Below are 23,975 nucleotides of genomic sequence, written 5' to 3'. Positions count from 1 at the left end.
TATGTGGGCGAGATGTCACATGCAGCATTTCACAGTAGGCTGAAATACTTAGTAATCTTCGAATGAATAATATACGAGCTTGTCACTCAGAGTTTAAAATCTTTAATAATGTTCTGGTGAATAATATATGGACTTGTCACTCGAGGGTTAACATTTTTAGTAGTCTTTTAATGAATGAGATACGGACTTGTTACAAGGAGTTTGAAATCTTTATTAAGCTTCTAGTAAAGAGTATACAGACACTTGCCCCTCCAAATCAACTTCTTGAACTCTCTTACTTGTGCAGAAAGTTTGTTTTAAATATCAAAAAGAAGTCTTCAAAGAAAATGTTTATCATTGAAACACTTTTAAACTAGCAATAATAAGTTTTGCTCCTGTGTGCCAGTTAAAAATAGAAATGTAATTTAAAGCTACTTGTTAACACGTGATTATTTGGTTCTACAATCTCCGTCTAAACATTAAAACAACGGAACCCTTTTTATAACAGTGTTACTCGATTATCGGGGAGGGCAAGCATATTTGGTGCGACCGGGATTCAAACTTGTGACCCTCGGATTACGACTTAAACGCCTTAACATGCTTGCCCATGCCGGGTACCCCCAACACATACTACACGTAATAAAACAAAATGTTATTATGGTAAAAGAAAGAATAATTTGATTTTTTTCTTCCCGGTTTGTAAAAAAAAAAGTCCTTAAGTTATAGAAAGTAAATGAATATCATTTTCAAAATTTGCGTAGCTAAAGTATGGAAAAATCTGTTAAAATCAAAACAACTTTTGTGAAGTTTACATTTGCAGGCCTGTGTTAATGCCTTTACTTGTAACGAGAAATGGTATACAAATCAGTATAAAATACAACTGTTACAGCTTTTTTCATTATCGTTAGTGTTATCAGTTTAGGATGCTATCGAATTCCTTTATAATGCTTATTTATACTGTACGTGTTTTACTTCGGAGTTTACTAAGCGCCCTTCCTGCCTGAAGTGTAGTACAGGTATCTCAAGTATGTGACACGTGTTTCAAACAAATGTACCACATCGATTACAATAACGTCCCGTAATATCTATTGCGTTGTACACCTTCAAACTGTGTGCTACCATTCTTTCGTATAGTCGTCAACTGTTTGTTTCTGACAGTGTCTCGAGTCGCTGAAGCAGCAATTGGGTAAGTTAAATAAAATCAATTTGATTTTGCTTCTAAAAAATGAAAATTTGTAAGAGAACGAGAAGGCTAGAAGACAATACTGAAACTCTTAAAGGACAGATAGAGTGAAACAACTGTTTATTTTGGAAACGGTCAAACAGAGGAAAATAAAAGTTTAAATATAAATATATTTTCTATATATCAACATTAAATTATAATAGATATGCTAAATATACAATAAATTCCATATACAAATTACGGCTAAAAAGGTTAAAGAAGGGGAAAAAAAGAAGAGAACATAAAAACAAAGTTTCTTAAATTATGGAATATTGTAGTTAAAAAATACAAATAGTGTCTGTTTTAGTGTCATTAGTTAAAATATAATACTAATAATATTCAGATAGTTACATAAAAAATAACATGACACGTTTTAATTTTTTTTTCTCTCAAGCAGTTGAAAAGTAAACCAAAAGAGCAACATTATGGCATTTTTAGGGTTAACAACATCAATTAATATCCATACCGTGGGATACTTAGCTATTACTTTCACCACCGTCCTATTGAGAGCCATGGAGGATACAAACTGGACATCCAGGGACATAGGGCGCCAGAAGATTGAAGAGCAACTTACAAACACACTAGGAGCCATAGAAAAAACACTGGATTTCATGGAAGGATCTTTGTCAAGGATCAACCTTGATGGTATTTTTGGGATACGCTTAGTTGACGGTAAAGTTTGCATCAATAATCAAACTGATTCCGTACAAATAATGATATAAACACCTGTCATTCATTCTGCTCTCATAAGGAAATCACCGCTATTGTAACATAGCTTTTACTTCATTTGGTAATTTTATCTTTATGTTCATTGAAATAAGTGTAACATCGTGTAATGGTTTTGGAGGATTTATAAATTTTAAACGATCTTTTGTACTTAAATAAAATAGGCTTGCAAGAGCATTGTGTATGGAGGCACATGCTATGTTAATTTAATGATAAACTGACAAACAACGATTTATAAGCTTAAATGAAGTGTTTTTATTTTTATTTTTGGGGAACAAACTACACCTTTCGACAAGTAAATCTTCGGTTTGTTTGCCAATTTACTAGCAAGTGTCTAGTTTCAATCTTTATATCAAGGTGGATGTCGAATATTTTTTATGGTGGTTAAGGTGTATACGTCATTTAATACAAAAAAAAAAACACTTTTAATAATTCAGTGATACTACTTATGCAAAGCCTGTTTGTATAAATTACGACAAATGAATAACATTATAGAGTTGTACATATCTATATATGCCTACACAATATAAATATTTCTGTGATATTTCCTGTGGGTAAGAAACAGTAACCGGAAGCAACATGTTTCGCAAAATTAGTTGAATGAACAACATTAGTTTTTGCCAAATATTTTATTCTGTGAGTAAAATTGTGTCTGTATTTTTGCCAGTAAAAAAAAAAAAAACAAAAATAGACGTAATTTGGTCTTATTTATAAGCATTAATATCATGTGCAATAAAACAATGTAAGCTATAATCGTTTTCTTTTCGTTTGACATAAGAACCCTGATCTAGTAATAAATAGTGAACCGGAACGTAAAAAAGCCCCTTCAGACAAGCTCTACCTGTGGTTTTCGTAACAGTGCACTTATCTTCCTTCTTGAGTATAATCTATATTCATAGAAAAAATGTCTTGTTTCTGACAGTAAAATATACAATTGTGTGGGTGGTAGAAAACAGTTACAGCCTTTGAATTCAGAATAATACATTTTTAGTTATGTTTACTTTATTAAAGATATTAATTCGTAGACTTTGTAAACGTTTAAAGCGCTGTGAACTTACTGAAAGTGTTTTAGTGTTACGTTGTTGGTGCATTACCATAACACGGTGTTTACCGAAACGTGATTATTATGAAAAAAACTCACGCCGTTTCACAAAACATGATTGCTAATTAAAGCTCACGATGTTCTCAAACCATGTTTATTAAAAAACAAACAAACTGTTACCTTTAAGGAAGCGAGAAAATTCATTTAGAAATTTCTCAGTGCTTGGTTTCGAATATTTTCATTTTAATTTGATATATTAATATACATACACGCAGATATATATATACACAGATCAGTTTCACGTATTGCTTCATCAGCGACGTAGATCACTGGGTAGTGATCATTCTCTTCGATCCATTACGAGTAAACTTCAGCATATCCAAAGAAGAGGAGAGCACATAGCCGACTTGGCTATGTACTACGTGAAGAAGTTACAACCAGTTTATTTCAGAAGTAAGTTGAACAACGTTTCGTTAAAATTTATTTCTCACTTTCTGTTTATGAAGTGTGTAATTATAGCAAGTTAAAATGTATGAACACATGTATTCTGTAAATACGCAGTGGTGATGTAGAAAACATGTGCGTACTATTATCTATACACGTTTTATTAAATAAATATTTTATGAAGTTTGTTTCTGTGATAAAGTGGATCCAAAGAACATTATTAAAAGATAACTGAAATACCTGGAATATTTAACAGAGTTTATAACCACATTTAAGCCACTCAAAGTTATCTACAAATTGATTCTGTATTGTTTTTTAACGTAGAAGCATTAGATATACTATCGTTTCTCAGAGTTAGACAAAATGCTGAGGAAAGGACGGTGGAGATTCAACTATCCTGCTCGTTACACCAGAACAGAACTGAGAGAAACTCCTGCATTTCCTACCTCTTACTTTTCTGAATATCAGTCAGACAAATGTATTGAGGAACTATTAAGATCCAAGTAAGTACTGTCTTTCAGGGCACGTACCTGAGAACTAGATTTAGAATTCGAATGTATTTTAACTCCTGCACTACGATCTTTATGATAGACTGTGGAATCAGAGCATATCTTAGCTTTAAGTTCGGGTGTAGCACGACTCAGTGGAGTTTTTGGTTCGCGACTTGTTACATAAAAACAAGTATCATGTTCCGTACTAAGAGGCGTAGGTGCGTTATAAGAGTGACTCTTATAACGAGTTATTCAGTCACACGCAGCCAGTTACAAAGGCTGCCCCAAATACACCCAAATACGTAACAGATTCCTTTTCAAAACCACGAACAACAATAATCAAACCCACGGCTACCAAAACAACACCAAACAACCTTTACTACCAACTCCAACCGACTCGCAAATCAAACACGCTCAACCTCAACCAACACGTACTTACGCGGACGTAACACGCCCCAAAACAACACAAGCATTTAACCCAACAGATTTCACCACAAACTTGCTAGCAATGCTGATAGAATTGAGTGATCTCCCCTCATTCGAATCGAGGCACGAGTCACTCAAGGCTGTTTGCAGCCTTGCAAGTCATTATTTTAACCTCCCTCACCTGAAACCACACCATCTCTCACTCAAAATTCACGCGAGGGAAATAAAACAACACAATGATACAACACATTAAAATCTTACACATCAACTGCCAAGGAAATCTTAAAGACAAAAGGATAGAAATATACAACATAAACAAACATATAAACGCCAACATAATCATCATTTCAGAAACACTTTGCACAGAGAAACAAAACACCACAATCCCCGGATTCATCTCACACAACATACCTCACTCAGAAAACAACAGAGGTATAATAACTTACTTTAGTACAAAAATATCGCATCTAATCTCGATAGAAGATTCATTTAAATCTGACATTAATGAGACCATTTTTGTAATATACACTTTAACAACCGGCTAACTATTCCGATTCTAGCCATATATTGCTCACCAACCAAAAATATCGACATTAACTTCCTTCAAAATGTGTTAATCGAAAACCCAAACCAATTATTATTGGAGACTTTAATTCACCGCACACAGAATTAAGGGGTAACAGAGACACACGCAGAGGATCCTGCATAAAAAATTTTATTTCTAGCAATAAAATGCACTTAATTAATGACAATACACCCACACACTTCTCAGCCGCTAACGGCTCATATGATGTACTCGATTTCATCATCGCACCCAAGGACATGGTTAATAGAATATCTAACTTTAAAGTGCATGATGAAATCACCAGTGACCACTTCCCGTGTCATGTATGATTCATCCGCGCCACCTGGCTGTGGCGTACGTGACTCCTTCCGCATACACCTACACTGAAACAGACTGGCTCACTTTTAATGCCTCTCTGCACTCATACCTACCCCACCCAATCGAACATGTAAACAACAAAACAGAACTAGACAAATATGTTGATCAAATTACAGAAGCCATAAAGAAAGCCACAAGAAACACAATTCCTAAATCAAAAAGAAAACAATCACTTATTCAATGGACTCTAACACCAGAAATTCACGCACTAATAATCAAACGTAGACAATTACGACGAATACACTACATCACACGTGATCCACACATTAAAACAGAAATCAATAGAACAAATACAAAATTAAACAAGAAATTAAAAAGTCAGAGAAAACAATTGGCATAACTTCTGCAAGAACTTAGAAAACCAAGAAAATCCAAAAGAATTCTGGAAAAATTCAAGAGTATTGCGTCAGACAAAACACAAATCACATGTTACAACACATCACACACAACAATAAAATCGCAAGGACGGACGAAGAGAAAGCTGACTTATTAGCTGACTATTACAAATCCGCTTTTAGCGATTTAAAATCAGTAGATTTCGACACACAACACCAACACCATGTCAACAACTACATAAATGCAAACCAAGCTTCATTCTCACCAGGATTTCCGGAGAGACACTAGAAGCATACTCAAATTCAATCAATAGAAAAATAACCATAACCGAACTAAAGATTAATATCAAAACTTGAAGAACACTTCCCCGGACATGACCAAATACCAAATATTATTCTCAAAAAAGTTCCACTCTCTTACTACAACACCTCACAAACATCATGAACATTTCATTAGCGACAGGGTATTACCCTGACACGTGGAAAAAGCCATCATAACAACGATCCCCAAGAAACAAACTAACAGAACAAATCCAGATAATTTCCGCCCCATCAGTCTGTTAAGCTGCCTTGGCAAACTGATGGAGAGAATTATCTCCAACTGTCTCCTCCATTTTGCGAATCAAACAACATCCTTCCAGAATCTCAAAATGCCTCCAGAAAAATAGACAAACAACAGATCACCTCACACGACTCACCGAATCAATATACAAAGCTTACAACAACAATCAAGTAACCATCGGGTATTCCTAGATGTCAAAAAAAGCATTCGACAGCGTTTGGCACAATGCCATCATATACAAACTAAACCACCTACAAATAAATCCTACGATAGTCAAATGGATTTCAAATTTTTAACCAATAGAACAGCACAAGTAAAAGTCAATAAAACCATATCCAAATTATTTAATATAACGGCAGGAGTGCCCCAAGGATCAGTCCTCTCTCCACTTCTTTACATAATTTTCGTCAGTGACATACCTTTTCCAAATCTAACATACACACACAATTCACAATACGCAGATGACATCGCAATCTGGAGCACCTCCAGAAACCCAGTAATGGCCATGTCTCGCGTACAAGAATCACTAAACAACGTCTCAACATGGAGCAACAAGTGGAGGGTCGTGTTAAATCCGACAAAAACACAAGCAATCACCTTCTATAGAAAACTAAAGAAGCAAAGAAAAATCTAGAAAAATAAATCTATCACTTGGAAACACAACCATCAACATGAGCAAAAACATCACATTCCTTGGCGTCACTTTCGACACAAAACTAACATGGAAAAACACATAAACAATATACACGCATCAATAAGAAAAAGGATTTCATATCTAAAGACTATAACTGGTAAACAATCAAAATGCGCACCGAACATCATTATACAAATATACAAGGCTTACATCCGTCCACTAATAGAGTACGGATGTCAAGTAACATACAACATGTCAAACAACACACTCCAAAAAATCCAAGTGCAACAAAACAAAATATTAAAATCCGCATTCAGTTTACCATCTTTACACCAACAAATTATCTACACCAAATTAGTAATTTACCAACTATAAGAGACAGAATAACAGAACTTTCCCTGAAATATTATCGAAAAGCAGAAAACAGAAACAAACTAACGGCATCACTACACAAATTATCAAGTGCACCAACAAAATACATATCACCATACAACATATTTCAAGAATCACAATCCACTCAACAAAGAGTTTAAATACATAAAACTATGTTATTAACATGAATTTCTTTTTTTTCAGGTACAGGGCACTCGACAGGCAAACTTTCGGCGCCTGTCGTGTGAAAGTGGGTTTTCTCGGGGTACTCCCGTTTCCCCCCACATCAAAATCTTCAGGCATTGGATTTCTAGATCCCAGCCCAGGCAACCTTTTTGCCAGACCCAGAATCGGGCCGTTTGATTTGATCTGAACTTGAATGAATTACATTCATGTTCACATCTACCCAACTTTTTCTTTTCGAGACAGGTCCCGACCTTTCCTTCTTTCCACCTGCTACCTTTGCCTCCACCCAAAGACCATTTAGTGAGACATTCCTCACCCAAAAAGTCAAGAATAATAACGATAATTAATTTATTAAAATAATAATAATAAAAAAAAACCCACCACTTAATCCTAATAACAATCCACGAAAGGGGACGAAGAGGAACTACAAAGTTCCTGAACACCCCAGTTGGAGAGAGAACTCTTCGGATTTCTCTCTCTCTAAACTGAACCCCTGCCACGTTAGTTTAGTTTAGTTTAGTTTAGTTATTCAGTCAGATAAGAATAGTTCAACAGTTAGCAGTTGATGCTGTTGATTCAATAGATGCCTGGCAACGGGTCCACGAATTAAAAATAATAATTACTTAAAACATTAAAAACAATTACTAGATATAAAGGTAATGAGAAAGGTTTCAACTTGAGTTTTTGATGTAATATTTGGCAAAGTATTTTAAACATTAACTGAATAACTTTTATTGTGAATGTTCTTTCTTTTACCCTTTTCAATAAGCTCGTGCACGTTCACTTAGTTGGCATTTAACTCAAAAAAATAAGTTTTAAATAAGTTCACAAGTCGTTATTTCCAACCTTGTATTGCGTAGTTTGAAGTGTATTGGTATACGTTACAGCGATGTATAGTTTGTTTTGTGGGAGAAACAAATGCTAAGTTTTACAAATGTGAACTAATAGACAGTCCCAAAAATGTGAACTAATAGACAATCCCAAAAGACAGTGCTACAAATGTTTGTTGTCTTCTTAGTTCCTTGGAGTGCAGAAGTAATAGTTTAGTGTACCCAGTTTTCTTCTGTGCTAACCAGGCAGATCTTTCTGTCAGACGGATAATAGTGGAATAGGGGCATCAAGGAATTTTTTAGCAAAGCTAACTTTGCATACATCGACACCTATTATTGTTCGGATTGAATAGCAACTGTATAGTATACCAACTCAGTATACCTTTTACCTTGACCATACTTACCTTTATCCTACTTATCTACCTTTATTTAGATCAATCTCATAGAGCTTGAAGCAGTTTATCCAACTGACTGAAGGGGCATTTGAAAGATCAGTGGGCAATATAATTCTGTCCGTCTTTCAATCTTGTTTTCTGATAGCCAGGAAGTAGCTGATACCCAGAGCATCGCCGACACTCTAGGTGAAAGCTTTTGTCGGGTATCTAGCACTTCTGCCTCATGCTCCACCTTCTTAGCCATCAAGACTCGGGCAGAACGATCATTTATTTTCTTTCGAGCTGATTGCCTCTATGATTATAATCGCCCATTTACACTGGTTGAACTCAAACTGTCCCTTCATTGGCCTGGCAGTATATCAGTTGGACCTGATGATGTACAATACGAGATGCTGTGCCATCTATCTCCTGCTTCTCTCGCTATTCTTCTGATTATTTTTAACCAGATCTGGCAGGAGAATGTTTTTCCTGATGTCTGGCGCCAGGCTATTGTTCTACCTTTCTCTACGCCTGGGAAGAAGATTCCTTCATATTACCATCTAATTGCTTTGACAAGCTGTCTCTGTAAGACCATAAAGAGGATAGTTAATGCTCATCTTGTTTGGTTCCTCGAATCAAACAACTTTCTCTCGCCCACCCAGTGTGGGTTCCGACGACAGCGCTCCATCATAGACCACCTGATTCGACTTGAAACGTCAATCAGAGAAGCCTTTCTCAAATGACAGCATTTTGTATCAATATTCTTTGACGTTGAGAAGGCTCATGGCATTTTGCGAGACCTCCATTTATATGGGTTACATGGTCATTCGCTTATTTTTATTGAAAAGTTTTGATGGCCAGGCGATTTCAAGTTCGTGAGGTCTCAACACTTTCCCATTCTTTTCTACAGGAACTTGGAGTCCGTCAAGGTTGTGTTTTGAGTGTCACACTTTTCAGTATAAAGATGGCCATCACTAAACAACTCTCTTTCACTGTTGCAAACAGGCTCTATGTCGACGACTCTCTTTAAAGCCATTTGGTTGAATTTTTGCTGCCAACGGGGTGTTCACCCTGATCCTGAACTCCGTATTGGTGAAGTTGTGCTGCCTGTGGTCCCTGAAACAAAGTTCTTGGAGCTTTTCTTTGACCATAAGCTGTCCTTTATAGTACACATCAAGCAGCTACGAATTAAATGTACAAGTACGTACTGATCATACTCTGTGTCGTCTCTCCCATTACTTGAGGAGCAAAACGATGTTCTATGTTAAAGATGGGTTACTGGTCTATAGCTCTGTCAGGATCTCGGCTTTGAAAATGCGGCATCCGTTCATCATCAGAGACTTTGGCTCTGTACCAGGGCTTTCTGTACTTCCCCAGTTCTACACAGAGTCTCATGAACCTTCTCTACACCTCCACCGTTTGCAAATGTAATTATTGTTTGCCTCGAAACTTCGATCATTACCACAGCATCCCACCTGGGGATGTGTTTTCCTTCCTCGGTGAGCCATACCTTTTCAGAATAGACGATCTGCCATTGTTCATTTTGGCCTTCGTACCCAGACTCAGTTGGATGAATTGGGTATGTTCTTAGGTAACATTGCTATATCCACTGGTCAGCCCATCCCACCATGGCTTATTACCATCTTCAAATGTGACCTTTCTTTTTGTCATCTGAGAAAAGCAGACAATCCCGATTGGAAATACTGTCTGTTGTTTGCTGAACATCTTTCAAGCCATCCTTCCATTCCTATTTATACAGATGGTTTGAAATCAGGTGACTATGTAAGCTCTACCATGGTTTGTTGTGGTTCGGTGGTTGCACACAAAATACCCTCTATAGTTTCTGTGCTCACTGTTAAACTGTATGCTATTTCTCTTGTCATGGATCACATAGAAGCTAAGCAGTACTCAAATTTCACTGTTTATACTGACTCACATAGTTCTCTACTGGCCCTGAAATTGCTGCACATTAGTTCTCACTCTGTTTTTACCGATACTCAAATCCGACTGGCCCATTTCTCTTTAGCATCTACTTCTATCCAGTTTTTCTGGATACCAGGCCATATTGGTATTCGCAGGAATGGGCTCACCGACACCGCAGCCAAATCTGTCTGCTCTGACACTATCACTGCTGTGCCTATTCCACACATGGACTATGGTCCTCTATTCAGGGCTTGGCTTCTTGCCAGTTTGCAGCCGACTTGGAGTAAGAAACATGAAAACAAGCTTTTCCCTCTACTAGACTTTGGCCGTCTTGCTTTCGTAAGGATCGGAAAGAGGAAATTGTCCTAACTAGACTACGCATTGGTCACAGTTTTTAACTCATCGTTTTCTTTTATCTTGGACTGATGTACCAATGTGTTGTTTGTGTGACACTCAGGTCACAATAAGCCACGTTTTTCTGTCTTGCCGTCGTTACAACTCTCAACGACAGCACTATTTTAAACCTGTTTTGTGCCAAGGTTTATTCATAACGTTATACAATGTCATTAGCGATGGTGACACTGTCCACCTTACAAGTGTTTTTAGTTTTTTAAAGACTATTAATCTTTTTAATGTTATTTAACTTTGTAATTTATAAATTACGCCATTTTAAATGTGATTCCATTTTAAGAATTAAAGTACAACTAGTTCGATTTGAAATTAGAAAATGGCCGTAACGTCAAATAACTCGAAACCAGGACTGGAAAGTCAACTTCAATCATTCTGGCGAGTTATAATAATTAAAATTTGGATACAGAAAGTCTTTTTAAAACTTGTATTACTTCACTTCTGAAAACGGCCGTGACGTCAAATAACTCGAAATCAGGAAAGGCTAAACTTAAGGTGCCTAACACTGATGTTTGAACTTATCCGTTAGTCATTCTGGCAGTCATGATAATTAAAATTATGCTACAGAAAGTCCTTTACAATTGTATTACTGTAGTTTCTCTCTTACTACTATAAACTAGATATAAAAATTGGATTTAAAGCTATTTATGTTTTTAATTCAAAACTTAATCTTTGTTTTGTTTTACCTTAATTTGTTTTTACGAATTTTAATAATTTTCCTTTAATTTTAACTTTTTACCGAATGTTTGGCGCAGATAGCCTAGTTGCTTTGCGCCATAAAATGCCAAACCAACCAGACAAACAATCAACTTTTTTGCTTAAAAATACTTTGAAAAATCCCCATGCTTCTTTCAAGACAAAAGTGATGAGTTAAAGCAAGAGATTAGCTTAGGGTCTACTCAAAACAGCCTCTCGTACAGATCGTAATATCATTACTTACCAATTACAAATATTTTCAACAGCATAAAACATTCAATTTAACCAATGTCATGAATATTCTGTGAAGAATATGATGTATTTGATTATATTTACTCAGTAAGTTGAAAAAGAATCAAGGTTACATCAAGATGTTGGTTGCTGAGTCAAAATATTCTTTTCTTAGAATTGTCTTTCCCAAATTAAGGTGCGTCTTCCACGTTGTAGAGTCTTAGAAGTCTTAGTAGCATGGAATGATCCCAGATGGGGGTGACGTCAGGTCTGTAGGCAATTACCTTTTGTTCTTAACAGAAATATTTCATACGATTTACCAGTCATGTTGCTATGGGCACAGTGGTTGTAAAAGTTTGATGTTTGCGTGACTGAATTAATTCAATAGGCTATCGTATAGAGTCCCAAATCTAACGTCCCAGTAGGATTCACATGTCAAAACATTTTCGCGACATTACTGTTTATTCCCTGATTATTCTAAGAAACAATAATTTTATTTTATTTTCTCTTTTCCGTAAAACCAGTTAATTGTGTTCGAAGGAAACTGCGTTATAAACACAACAACCGCATATTTATGTGTGTGTCAGCTGCGAATTTTTATACCAGTCTTTCAAAATATCCGTGTCTAATCGATATAGAAAATCGCAGCTGACACACATAGATATGCGGTTATGTCAGCTAGCCAGGCCATTTGAGATGTATTGGATTTATGGACGAAAACATCTCTCATCTCAGTGTTCCAGATTGATGAACATTGAATTTCATTGATAATATTATTGACTGATTTTATGTGTAAATTATATTATCATAATATCTTAGTAACTGTTGTAACCCTAAATTTATATTGGTATTCAATATTAAGATTAAAGCTACACCTAATCATATTTTCATAATTTATTTTATTTTAATTGATATTAATTAATTTGTACGCGTGTAGAAACTGTTAGCCAAATGCTGACGTATATGCAAAAAAAAAAAAAAAATCCCCAGTCAAACTTAAAATATGCCGAGAACTGAAGTAATTCAGAATACACTCAAGTCAGCTAATTTCGTTAGATACATAGAGGAACTTTTGTTTATAGATCTAAAAAAGTTACTTTTGTGTTAAGCTGGAATTGTACAGATTAAAATTATACTTCTATCTAATTCTACTCTTTCTAGGACATCTAATTCTAAGCACTGTGACATTTCGAAAAGGTGCTGGAATATTATGACATCACATGGAACTCACAAATACACTTTAACTCATGAAGCATTGTATTTGGAAATTGGAGAAATGGTGAGCTAATTGCAAAGAAAATAACATAGTGAAAATGAAGGTAGCAGGTGAGATGGTTAGATAGATGCTAAAATACGAAAATTAGATTATTATCAATAACTTAGGGTAACCGAACCTAGTGACAAGTTACCAAGGTTAAGGCCGTAAGTGCTATTAAAAAGGATAACGCTAAATTAATGTTTCATTGCATTCTAATTAACATATATTCTAGTGTTGTTGTTTTGGTGTTATGACTTACCATATTTTTACGTATAATTAAATTGTTACATATAATGTAAAGTTTATTTATCTGTGATCAAGTTTCATGAGTATTGATAAATATGTAATACTTACAAAACTCATTATAATCATGAAATTCTCAAACGAATACTTGTTAAAATGTTTGGCCTTCTGGCTGCTAAGCCTGCAGACACACTACTATCAGACTTCGATAATACTGGTAATGAGCACAACATAGATAGCCCATTGTGTAGATTTAGGATTAACAACAAACAAATCATGTCGTTTATAAAAGTGGAAAGGTCATTGAGGATCGTGGATAACACTGAAAATCTTATTTAATAAGTTATATCAGATACGGTGGTGACAAAGTCAACAGCTGCAGTGCTAGTGAATGATATGTCGATTAAAGCAAAAAAAATCAAAAGAGATTTCGAAATTTTAAAAGCTGATACATTATGGTTGAAACTACGAAAAGTGGTATTTAAAATGTTATAATTACGATGTCGGTTGTCTTCACGAAAGTACTATGATTATAGAAGTGATAAAGAATGTGACGGACAGCACCACCATTTCAGTGTTACAGTAACGGTGAAATATTTTAGTTACTACAGTAATAACGAGGGATGAACCTGATAGTCTGGCGTATCACAGATACAAGTTTAACTATCCAAAAACGCTGTCCCACCAGACTCAATTCATGGTATTATTGATAAAATTTAAGATGTTAGAAAAACGAGTAAGTTCAAAACGTCTTCATAGAAATGAATAAACACCCTATAACCCCGAGTGCCTTTCGAAATGAAACACTATAAACAGAAATCCTTACATAAGATATTTGGGCGGAATAGCCCGTCTAGCCACGTTTAATTTATTTAATACTTCCAACGTCAAAATATATATTTGCATATATATTGATATGATTTGCTTTCTAATCCATTCTCATAAGAGTTCCCTAATTTTTAACTCGACATCACTTAAATTATTTTGAACCAATTAGTCAGGATGCAAGAACCACATGACATTATTAGCAGAGAGGTTTAATCAAGGTAACTTCAGTCATCTGTTGGACGTTTTCTGTGCCAATATACTGCGAGACGTCGAACTGATTGAATCGGACGGATTTCCTTTAATGTGGAGAGACCTATTTCTTGAGCAAGGTTAGTGAACAAGAGATGAGGGTTGAAGTTTCAAATCAAATCTAAAAGTTCTGTTCAGCAACTAAATGATGTTAAATGCGTGATTGTTAAAAATTATTTAAGTATAAATAATTTGACACAGCTGATAAATCCAGCATCGAAGATTGGTTTTTTCGGCCATTTTTTTTGTTTACCACTATGAAACAAATAACATGCTGTACATACTTCTATCTGAAAATAAAGCAGGACAACTGGATCGTTGATGATATTTATTAAATGAAAGTTTAGAAGTATCGACTGGTATAACCAGAAGCTTCAATATACAGAGAACTGAATAACTAAGCGATTTAATAAAAAGCTGTAAACATGACAATAACAAAATCAAATCACGTTAATTACTAATACAAACATGTGCTGTGATAAATCTGTAATATAATGGAAACCAAATGATTACGGCTAGGTGACCTTCCCGAAGTATGTGATTAAAACAAGATGGTTTCTTTGTGTTTATCTTCTCACATATCCCATCAATTCGGACACAAGCAAATTGGTCATGTGCTTCAAGTGAAGTCAGACCAATTATTACCGCTAGCACGCTACATGTTTAGACTAGAAACACATTCTAATGATACGATAAATAAATAATACAGCATCTACACGAAGCCAAACAAAGTGTTTCCTGGCGAATTGGAATGAAAGTAACAAAAACCTGAACAAATAACTGGACTGACGTACTAAAAACACCCACTTTAGTCTGTTTTCTAGGTCTTAAAATAGTTGCACAGTACCATGTACGCGATCGTTACATTGGGTTAAAAATAAGGCTAGAGTCGACCTTGAGCTTTTCATCCTGGCTGATAATAAAAATCGCGTAAAGTTATAAATTGTACAAATAACAGCAAGAAAATTCACTCTCGTAGAATTTTTCTTCTTCTATTCCCTCACGGTAAAATAACTTTAATAAATACCAATAATTATTATATTATAATATAATAATAATAATTATTATTAATACTAATAATTAAATATTATTATTTTTCTTCTTCTATTACCTCATGACAAAATAACCTTAATAAATCAATACATATCGATGCCCGAAGAGGTTCAACTGATGTACAACCTGATTTACTCTGTACGTTAATAATAATTTTACACAACTAATACTTGATACTTAGTGAAACTCCAAACACACGGAATTGAGGAAAAACAAGACAAATGAACGTGTCACAAATACATCATATGTTCAGGTTTTACCACTAAAAACATCATCAGACACTAGCTAAATCATGTTTCGTAAATACATGATGTAGTTGTGACACGTTCATTTGTCTTGTTTTTCCTCAATTCCGTGTGTTTCGTTTCGTTTATCAACAATTTTATAACCATTTTTGTTTGAAGTGTTATTCGTTTATCATAGTTTCATTATGAGTTGTAACGATGAACATATTTAACAGGTAATATAATGTTTACAATTAATTTGTCTACGGTTATTATTCCTATATACATCACAACTGTATGCACAAATCGTTTTTATGTACATCACTGGTATAAAGGCACTTTTAGTGGGGAGTTAAAAACAAAACAGCAACAATAGTTGTTAAGTAAAATACGGATATTTGCAGAGGCAGTTTTATTTTACCCATGTCTTTAATACATCATACTGTAAACAGAAGCTTTTAAGATTTGTTTAACAAAGTTAACATACAAGATACGAAAATAAATATAAAAAATATTTTATTAAAAATATCGGTATCCGAATATACAGGGATGTAATACCTATTATAAAGTTAGGTGTACTGTTATAAAGCCCATGGCTAGAACGCTAACATGAGAAATTTATCGACATTAGATAAAAGTAAAAAAACGAAAAGGAAACTATAGTAACTTGCATAAATAATTACCTCCAGGTATTGAGATTCGTTCAATTTGTACACTGAAGACTAAATTGAACTAAATAAAATATAATTTATATTGCTTTTAAAAGTGGTTCCTAACAGGTTGTTTCTAAATATGTTCTCTTTCAAGCCATTATTAAAATAAAGTGTAATATTAACATTTTTTTGAAGATAAAGTGAAGGTATCACGCAGCAATGGGACTTGTGGAGACTGCGTGGCATCAGATAAAAACCTGATTTCCAGGTTTGCCACAGGAAGGTGTAACTATACAGGGATATTAAGAATATCGTATGGATGCAAACACCACCGTTGTCACACGTTGCCATTAGGGGCGAAACTGTTTTTCTTTAGCACATTTCCTACGAGTACAAATGGGTCTCTTTATCATTGTACAACTCACGTACGTTAGGGATTTTGATTTCGCTACCGAGATCATCAAGACGACATTTACTGTTCTAGTTATTATTGACGAACTTTCTTGCGACTTTTCTGCTTGAGAAGATGCTAATTTTGTCCGCAACTACGGATCTGACGTTAGTTTGATTCCCGAAGCTACAAGAAGAGCTCGAAATAGGATAACTTTCCTGACGGTCTTAGATATATGTACTGACTTTGGAAATCTAACTCTAGCGTGAAGTGCCAACCTTCCAAGAGTACTGCTAATATACATACTGGCCTCCTAAGCAATGTTGACCAATGCTAACCTCACAAGACTAGTGCCGATCTAGATATTGCCTTTCTAGGAAATTTTGGCCAATGCGAACCACCCAAGAATAGTGTCAATCTATGATATACATTGTTTTTCTATGAAATGTTGACCAGTGCCAACCTTCCATGAGTGGTGCTAATCTGCAATCTTTATATGAAATGTTCACCAATGCGAACCTCCCAAGAATAGTGCCAGTCGACATACTGTCTTGCTAAGAAATGTTGATCCATCAATAACCACAGAAGAAATACACAAAGCATTAGAGTGAAGTACACATTAAAAAACTTTAAAAAATATGCTTGCCGGGGAAGACAAAACAACAAATGCAGTCATTAAGAACCTAACAACTAAACATATCAGTCATATAGCATACCTCTATAACCTGTGGTCTTAACCTCACACACATCACTATAGCAACGTTCGTTTATGTCAGGAAAGTCTTTGACTTGGTTTGGTACAAAGGTTAAATCTTTACAACTTTGATATTCCAAATATTTTCGTAAGGTGGATATTAAGCTTTCTTCACAATCGATTCACTAAATTTAAACTTAACAAACTTATCAATCTGATATAAACCTCAAGCACGGTTCTGTGCTCAGCCCACTACTAGGCGTTATATTTGTTAGTGATATTTAGTTTCCTAAATTAACTGTGAGATATGAATCCCAAACTGGGTTTCCCAATATGCGGATGTTATCTCTACTTGGAACACTAGAAGTAGTCCGGTTGCCAGTGCAGTATCAGTCCAGGCATTCTTAAAGCATGATATAATTAATGTAGAGCTGTGCTAAACTCCATAGCGTGATGTAATTAATGTAAGAGCCGTGCTAAACTCCATAGCGTGATGTAATTAATGTAGAGCCGTGCTAAACTCCATAGCGTGATGTAATTAATGTAAAGCCGTGCTAAACTCCATAGCGTGATGTAATTAATGTAAAGCCGTGCTAAACTCCATAGCGTGATGTAATTAATGTAAAGCCGTGCTAAACTCCATAGCGTGATGTAATTAATGTAGAGCCGTGCTAAACTCCATAGCGTGATGTAATTAATGTAATGTAGAGCCGTGCTAAACTCCATAAGCCGTGCTAAACTCCATAGCGTGATGTAATTAATGTAGAGCCGTGCTAAACTCCATAGCGTGATGTAATTAATGTAGAGCCGTGCTAAACTCCATAGCGTGATGTAATTAATGTAGAGCCGTGCTAAACTCCATAGCGTGATGTAATTAATGTAGAGCCGTGCTAAACTCCATAGCGTGATGTAATTAATGTAGAGCCGTGCTAAACTCCATAGCGTGATGTAATTAATGTAGAGCCGTGCTAGCGTGATGTAATTAAAACTAAACTCCATAGCGTGATGTAATTAATGTAGAGCCGTGCTAAACTCCATAGCGTGATGTAATTAATGTAGAGCCGTGCTAAACTCCATAGCGTGATGTAATTAATGTAGAGCCGTGCTAAACAGCAGTGCTAAACGCAGGCAATAGTTTTATGCAGTTGCATTAGTAAGAAGAAGAAAGATCTCAACATACATGACACAAACATCACAATTTCTGGAAAAGTTTAGGAACCACATTTAACTAACGAGCTATACAGAATAACCTGTTCTGATAAAATTTGTAGTGCTGCCCTACAGAAATGTAACTATCTTAAGAAAGCTGGGGGAGGGGGTAAAAGAGTGTCAAACACACACTATCATGACAGTTCTCAAAGCCTAGATCAGACTGGCATTTGAATTTAGTAATATGATTATATGTAACATTTCAGATATCTCTTCTAGAAATCACATACATACAAACATAAAGCAATAATATTAGCACATAGATTGTTGCTTCACACCCCAGAGGCTTGCCTTAACTTTGTCTCCAAAACCACAATGATTGAGTTCTCGGCTAGGCTGGAAGTCGGTGACCAGTGGCATGCCAATATACTTAAGCACACTTCATTCTTTCTAGAAGTATTAATATATGAAACTCCATTACCTGGTTTGAAGTCAGCAACCCCTGGCTTTCCAGTATTCTAGGAACTAATAAAGTACACTCCATCCTTTCTGCAAGTGTCAATATGTGAAACTCCTTCATCTGGTCTAAAGTCAGTGACCCCTGTCGTGCCAATATTTTAAGGACTGATGAAGCACTCGTCATTCTTTATGGAAGTGTCAATATGTGAAACTCCATTATCTGGTTTGAAGCCAGTGACCCGTGATGTGCCAGTATTTTAGGGACTAATGAAGCACACTCCATCCTTTCTAAAAGTGTCAATGTTTGAAACTTTATTATGTGGTCTGAAACTTCTTCCACATCCCTATGATGCTGAAGTGACAGCATGGTATGGTTTCACGTCTGAATTTGTTATTGGACCATATTATTTTGGAAGTATCATCAACAAATGGGCTACAAACCTGTCTAGTACCATGTTATTCTCACAAGCAATGGTACAGCAACAAATTGTGACAGACACAATGGTTTAAAGCAGGAAAATGCCCTTTCCTGTATAGGTAATCAGGTGAAACATGTTTCATGGAAACACTTTCAAGGCAAAATAAGTTCACGTCACTTACATTGTGAACTGCCATTTCATTCAACAGATCTAACACCAGCTGATTTTTAGTTGTATCTGAAGTCACGCATGCGCTATGGAAAGCCACGCACAATTCCAGATCTCAAGAATGCAACAGCTTAGGAAATGGCCAGCATACGAAATGAGATGCGTGCTATTTTTGTGATGTTCGTTGTCACATGGATGCAATGCATTCTAAACGCTGGTGGAACACATTTTTTAACAGCTACTGTGACTTATCAGACATAGTGGTAACACGTGACACTATGCCATTTGTATCTACAATTCTACATAATACCCTTAGTAATCCTTGTGCAATTTCACCTTCCTATGCCATACTGTTTATAAAATATGTGCTAAACTGCGAATTTCTATTGGTAATCGCCCAGCTCGTGTGTCCGTGTTAAAGAATATTAATCTGAAACTTTTGTCAGCAATCTCTCATTTCAGCTGTTGTTTAATGATTTGCTTTGAAGTAAACCAACAACTTATAGGTTTTGTAAAATAAATAAAAGACCTTAGTTATTCTATAATACCGCAAGTTAAAACGCACAAAATAGTTGAACATAGTTTTAAAAAAGTGAGTTGACTGAGATTATAAGTGTCTTTAACTTCTTTATAGTGGCAGTATGTGGACTGGTTGGATATAAAGATTTCTGTAGACCAGAATGGGTAGATCTCATATTAAGCTGGCAACTTCCCAGTGGTTGCTACGGTTCTACAGATAGTGATGGAATTGAAGGTGAGGCTTAGTGTTCTATATTATATCGAGTTCTTTTGTTTCTTATTTCCAATCATTTATTGCCTTTCCAATCAAAGTATTTTTATCATTATTAAACAAAAACATCTCTACCATACACTTATTTACTTTTGCACAATTCATGTTAACGTGTTACAAATGAAGAAAATTTTAGCATGTTAACACAAGTATATATTACATTTATTTTCAAATGAGTGCACTCAAGCATTCTTGCTATTAAGGAACAGCCAGAAGCACCAGTCAACCGATAAAATCCTGTACTTTACTGAAGGTTAACTTGCCATTGGATAGATATACTGAACTGATAATTATATATTTTTCGGTGCATCAGTACTGAGTTGCATAAGACAAATTTTCGGATTGAAATTATTATTTTGAGCAATGAAAATCTGTGGTTATGTAACAGCAAATTGCGAGTTCTTTTTTGAAACGAACCAACTATTATCTGATTTAAGACAACCACATTTCTACGAATTAATATTTGAGGTTAGATATATTGAAATTTTAGTTATATAATTGTTTGTTGTTTTTAATTTCACGCACAGCTGCATGAGGGATAGTCTTCCCTCGTCTAGCAATGAAAGAATAGAGGGGAGATAGGTGTCATCTCCACCCACCGTCAATTCTTTGACAACTATTTTACCAACAGTGGGATTGACCGTAACGTTATAACGCTGCTACGGTTGAAAGGGATTGCATGTTTGGTGGAACGGGCATTAGAACCCGTGACCTGCCGATTGCATGTCCAACATCTTAACCACCTATGCTGGACCGACTTAAATAATTTTTGGTATATTAGTATTACGTTAAAATTACCAAATACTGACTTTAAGAATGAAAAACTGTGGTTGTTTAACAGGAAATTGAGATTTTGTTTTGAAAAATAAACCAATAATTAACTCATTTGAAACAACAACTCTGCTACGAATTAAAATGAAATGAAAATTAAACAATTCAATTAGCAGGAAATATCTTGTTGGTGGAATTTATTAATATTAATGCAGAAACTCGAACATAATAAAGTTTTGTCACTTTTTTTTTCTTTTGTTTTGTCTACATGTAGATTTTCTTTGCTTTCTAAACCCAGGCCCACTTCACTCAGCCAAGTACTTCTAGTATTTTTTTTTCTTTTTTCCAGCATTTCACCCCTGACTGTCAGCATGTGCTTGTTCTTTCAAATTATTTGGTCAAATAATTCGAAGTCCAGTCCATGTACAGGTAAAAGCAATTTTAAGAATATTAAGGAAAAAGTTTACTAATTACCTTCGAATGGAAATACCTCGCTAATGTTGCCTCGTTTAACGTAAATATAAGCATACTTTTACAGTTTTAAAGCTAGTCAACAGAGTAATTGAAGTTTTGTCTCACGAAACTTCCTTCATTTTACGATCCCAACATGGCCACATGGTTTAAGGCACTCGACTCGTAATCTGAGGGTCGCGGGTTCGAATACCCGTCACACCAAACATACACGTTCTTTCAGTCGTGGGGCGTTATAATATTACAGTCAATCCCACTATTCGTTTGTAAAAGATTAACAGTGGGTGGTGATGACTAGCTGCCTTCTCTCAAGTCTTGCACTGTTAAATTTGGGAAGGCTAGCGTAGATAGTCTTTGTGTAACTTTGCGCGAAATTCAAAACAAACCTTGATTTTACGGAACAACAACGTCCAACTCAGCATGGCCAGGTGGTTAAGGCACTCGACTCGTTATTAGAGGGTTGCGGGTTTGAATTCCTGTCGCACCAAACATGTTCGCCCTTTCAGCCGTGGGAGCGTTATAATGTGGCAATTAATCCCACTATTCGTTGGTAAAAAGAGTAGCTCATTGGTAGTGAGTGGTGATAACTAGCTGCCTTCCCTCTAGTTTTACACTGCTAAATTCCCCTCAGCAGATTAGCCAGATGTGACTTTGCTAAAAGCAAAGCACACACACACGAGACAACAAAATATGTAACTATGGTTTGTTTGTTTTTCAGAAATCTCTGAAAAAAATATGCAGAAGAGAACAAAAAGAGAAGAAATGTATATGGGAGGTAAGGGTGCAACCTTATAAAGCTTTTATCTCAAGAATAATTGAAATAATCAATTTCCACTGAGATAATTTTTTACTTATTGTAATTTTGAAATTAACATTATAGTGACTTGCGTTAAAAACAATTTATAAAGTTTTAAAACTGTGCTATATTTTTTCGGACAACGATGATGGTTTATTTTCAGGAGGTTGTTTCGCCCATACGACATCTATGGCTCTTGGTGCCTTAGTAGTGAACACCAGGTTTCTTGTCGAAGAACTGATGACTTATAGCTAAAAGTGAAAACCGCCATGTTAAGATTCGGTAAAAGAAAAACAAAAGCCATAATTTTTTATACTAACTAATGTAAAAATACTTTTATATGTCTAAATCATTTTTTTTCAATGTTTAGTTTAATTTAGTGAAAAATATAACCCTCTCTTTGTTTCACTTAGTCACACAAACTATATTTTTTAAAGTTAGTTGCTCATAAAAAACAATAAAGCTCAGTCTGATATTTGTTTCGTTTTGTTTTTTCGTTTCATTTAATTACACAGAGGAAATCAATGAAAAACCTAGGTCTGTATTCTGTTTCACATTAGCCATTCATGAAAAGGAAGCTGTCTCGATACTTGTTCCGTTTTGTTTTTTCAACGTAATAGTTATATAATACTCGTGGTAAGAGTTGCTTAGAAATTGAAGGTATTGTGTTATTAAAAAATGATTAATTTACTTTCAACGGGGTTAATTTTTACCCAACACCAAATAAATAACAAGGGCAAAATCGTATCCAAGACGGGGAGGAAAATTCTCGAAGGGGCTCCCTACTCGAAACATTTTTTTTTATGTTTGCAGGAAAAAAATAATTACAGCAGCGCATTGCATAACTATAACATTTTGTTTTGATTATAATGCGGATTGGACAATTCCATCATTTGAAATTTCAAATTAACATAAAAAGTGGTCCCTTTTATGCGGGTTCTCTCTCTATGTAACCTGAGCTACGTCCACACCAATTTTTAAACATATAATTTACAATAATAATCTGATTGAAGCCCCTTTTCTGACGGATCTGAAGTCCTTTTGCTATTTTAAAATAATGCATAATGTACAGGGTAATTTAAAAAACCTATTGAAGTTACTTTTCCAATGATGACGTTTCCTTTGTTTCCAATGTTACAACAGTCCTTATAGGGAAAAAGTGAGAATGGCAATCACGTTCTCTACGTCAGGCTGGCAACAACCACGAAGAATGTTTAAAGAACAAAATCTATTGCAACATTTGATTAATTACACGATGCCTACCATGAATTATATTTTTAACGCTATTTTAGTTTTTGTTTTGTTAATTTTGAAATTGATAATAACGGAAAATATTTTTCAACACATACAGAAAAATATAAAAAAAAGAACGGAACAGTATTTAATAATGCAGTTACGTAAAGTTGATGTATATATTAAAGTATGTACTGTTAGTAACTAGGGTAACAGACAAACTTGCGTGAAACGAAATTGGCAAGTTTAATTTTTATGTTGATTTACTTCTTGAAATGCGGCCCGGCATGGCCAGGTGGGTT

At 35.2% G+C, this 23,975-nt stretch overlaps 1 protein-coding gene across 3 annotated transcripts; it reads left to right on the top strand.

Moving 5' to 3' along the window:
• Positions 1-952: 952 nt before the first annotated feature.
• On the top strand, positions 953-22,919 carry LOC143255230 (UPF0764 protein C16orf89 homolog). 3 transcript variants are annotated; one of them, XM_076510564.1, is made up of 9 exons: positions 953-1,165; positions 1,596-1,873; positions 3,261-3,422; positions 3,766-3,916; positions 12,986-13,103; positions 14,323-14,482; positions 20,247-20,366; positions 22,363-22,419; positions 22,604-22,919. In XM_076510564.1, the coding sequence occupies exons 2-9, from the start codon at positions 1,627-1,629 to the stop codon at positions 22,693-22,695; spliced, it is 1,107 nt and encodes a 368-aa protein (XP_076366679.1). In that variant the 5' UTR covers positions 953-1,165; positions 1,596-1,626; the 3' UTR covers positions 22,696-22,919. The 3 variants fall into 3 exon arrangements, with proteins under 3 accessions (XP_076366679.1, XP_076366682.1, XP_076366681.1); XM_076510566.1 differs by having other exon boundaries at positions 960-1,165; positions 1,599-1,873; XM_076510567.1 differs by lacking the exon at positions 3,261-3,422.
• The last annotated feature ends 1,056 nt before the right edge of the window (positions 22,920-23,975 follow it).

Source organism: Tachypleus tridentatus, chromosome 7 (assembly GCF_004210375.1).
Source record: "Tachypleus tridentatus isolate NWPU-2018 chromosome 7, ASM421037v1, whole genome shotgun sequence".
In the NCBI taxonomy this organism is placed as follows: Eukaryota; Metazoa; Arthropoda; class Merostomata; order Xiphosura; family Limulidae; genus Tachypleus; species Tachypleus tridentatus.
Note: the sequence above shows the minus strand (reverse complement) of the source record. Positions and strands in the feature narration are given on the sequence as shown.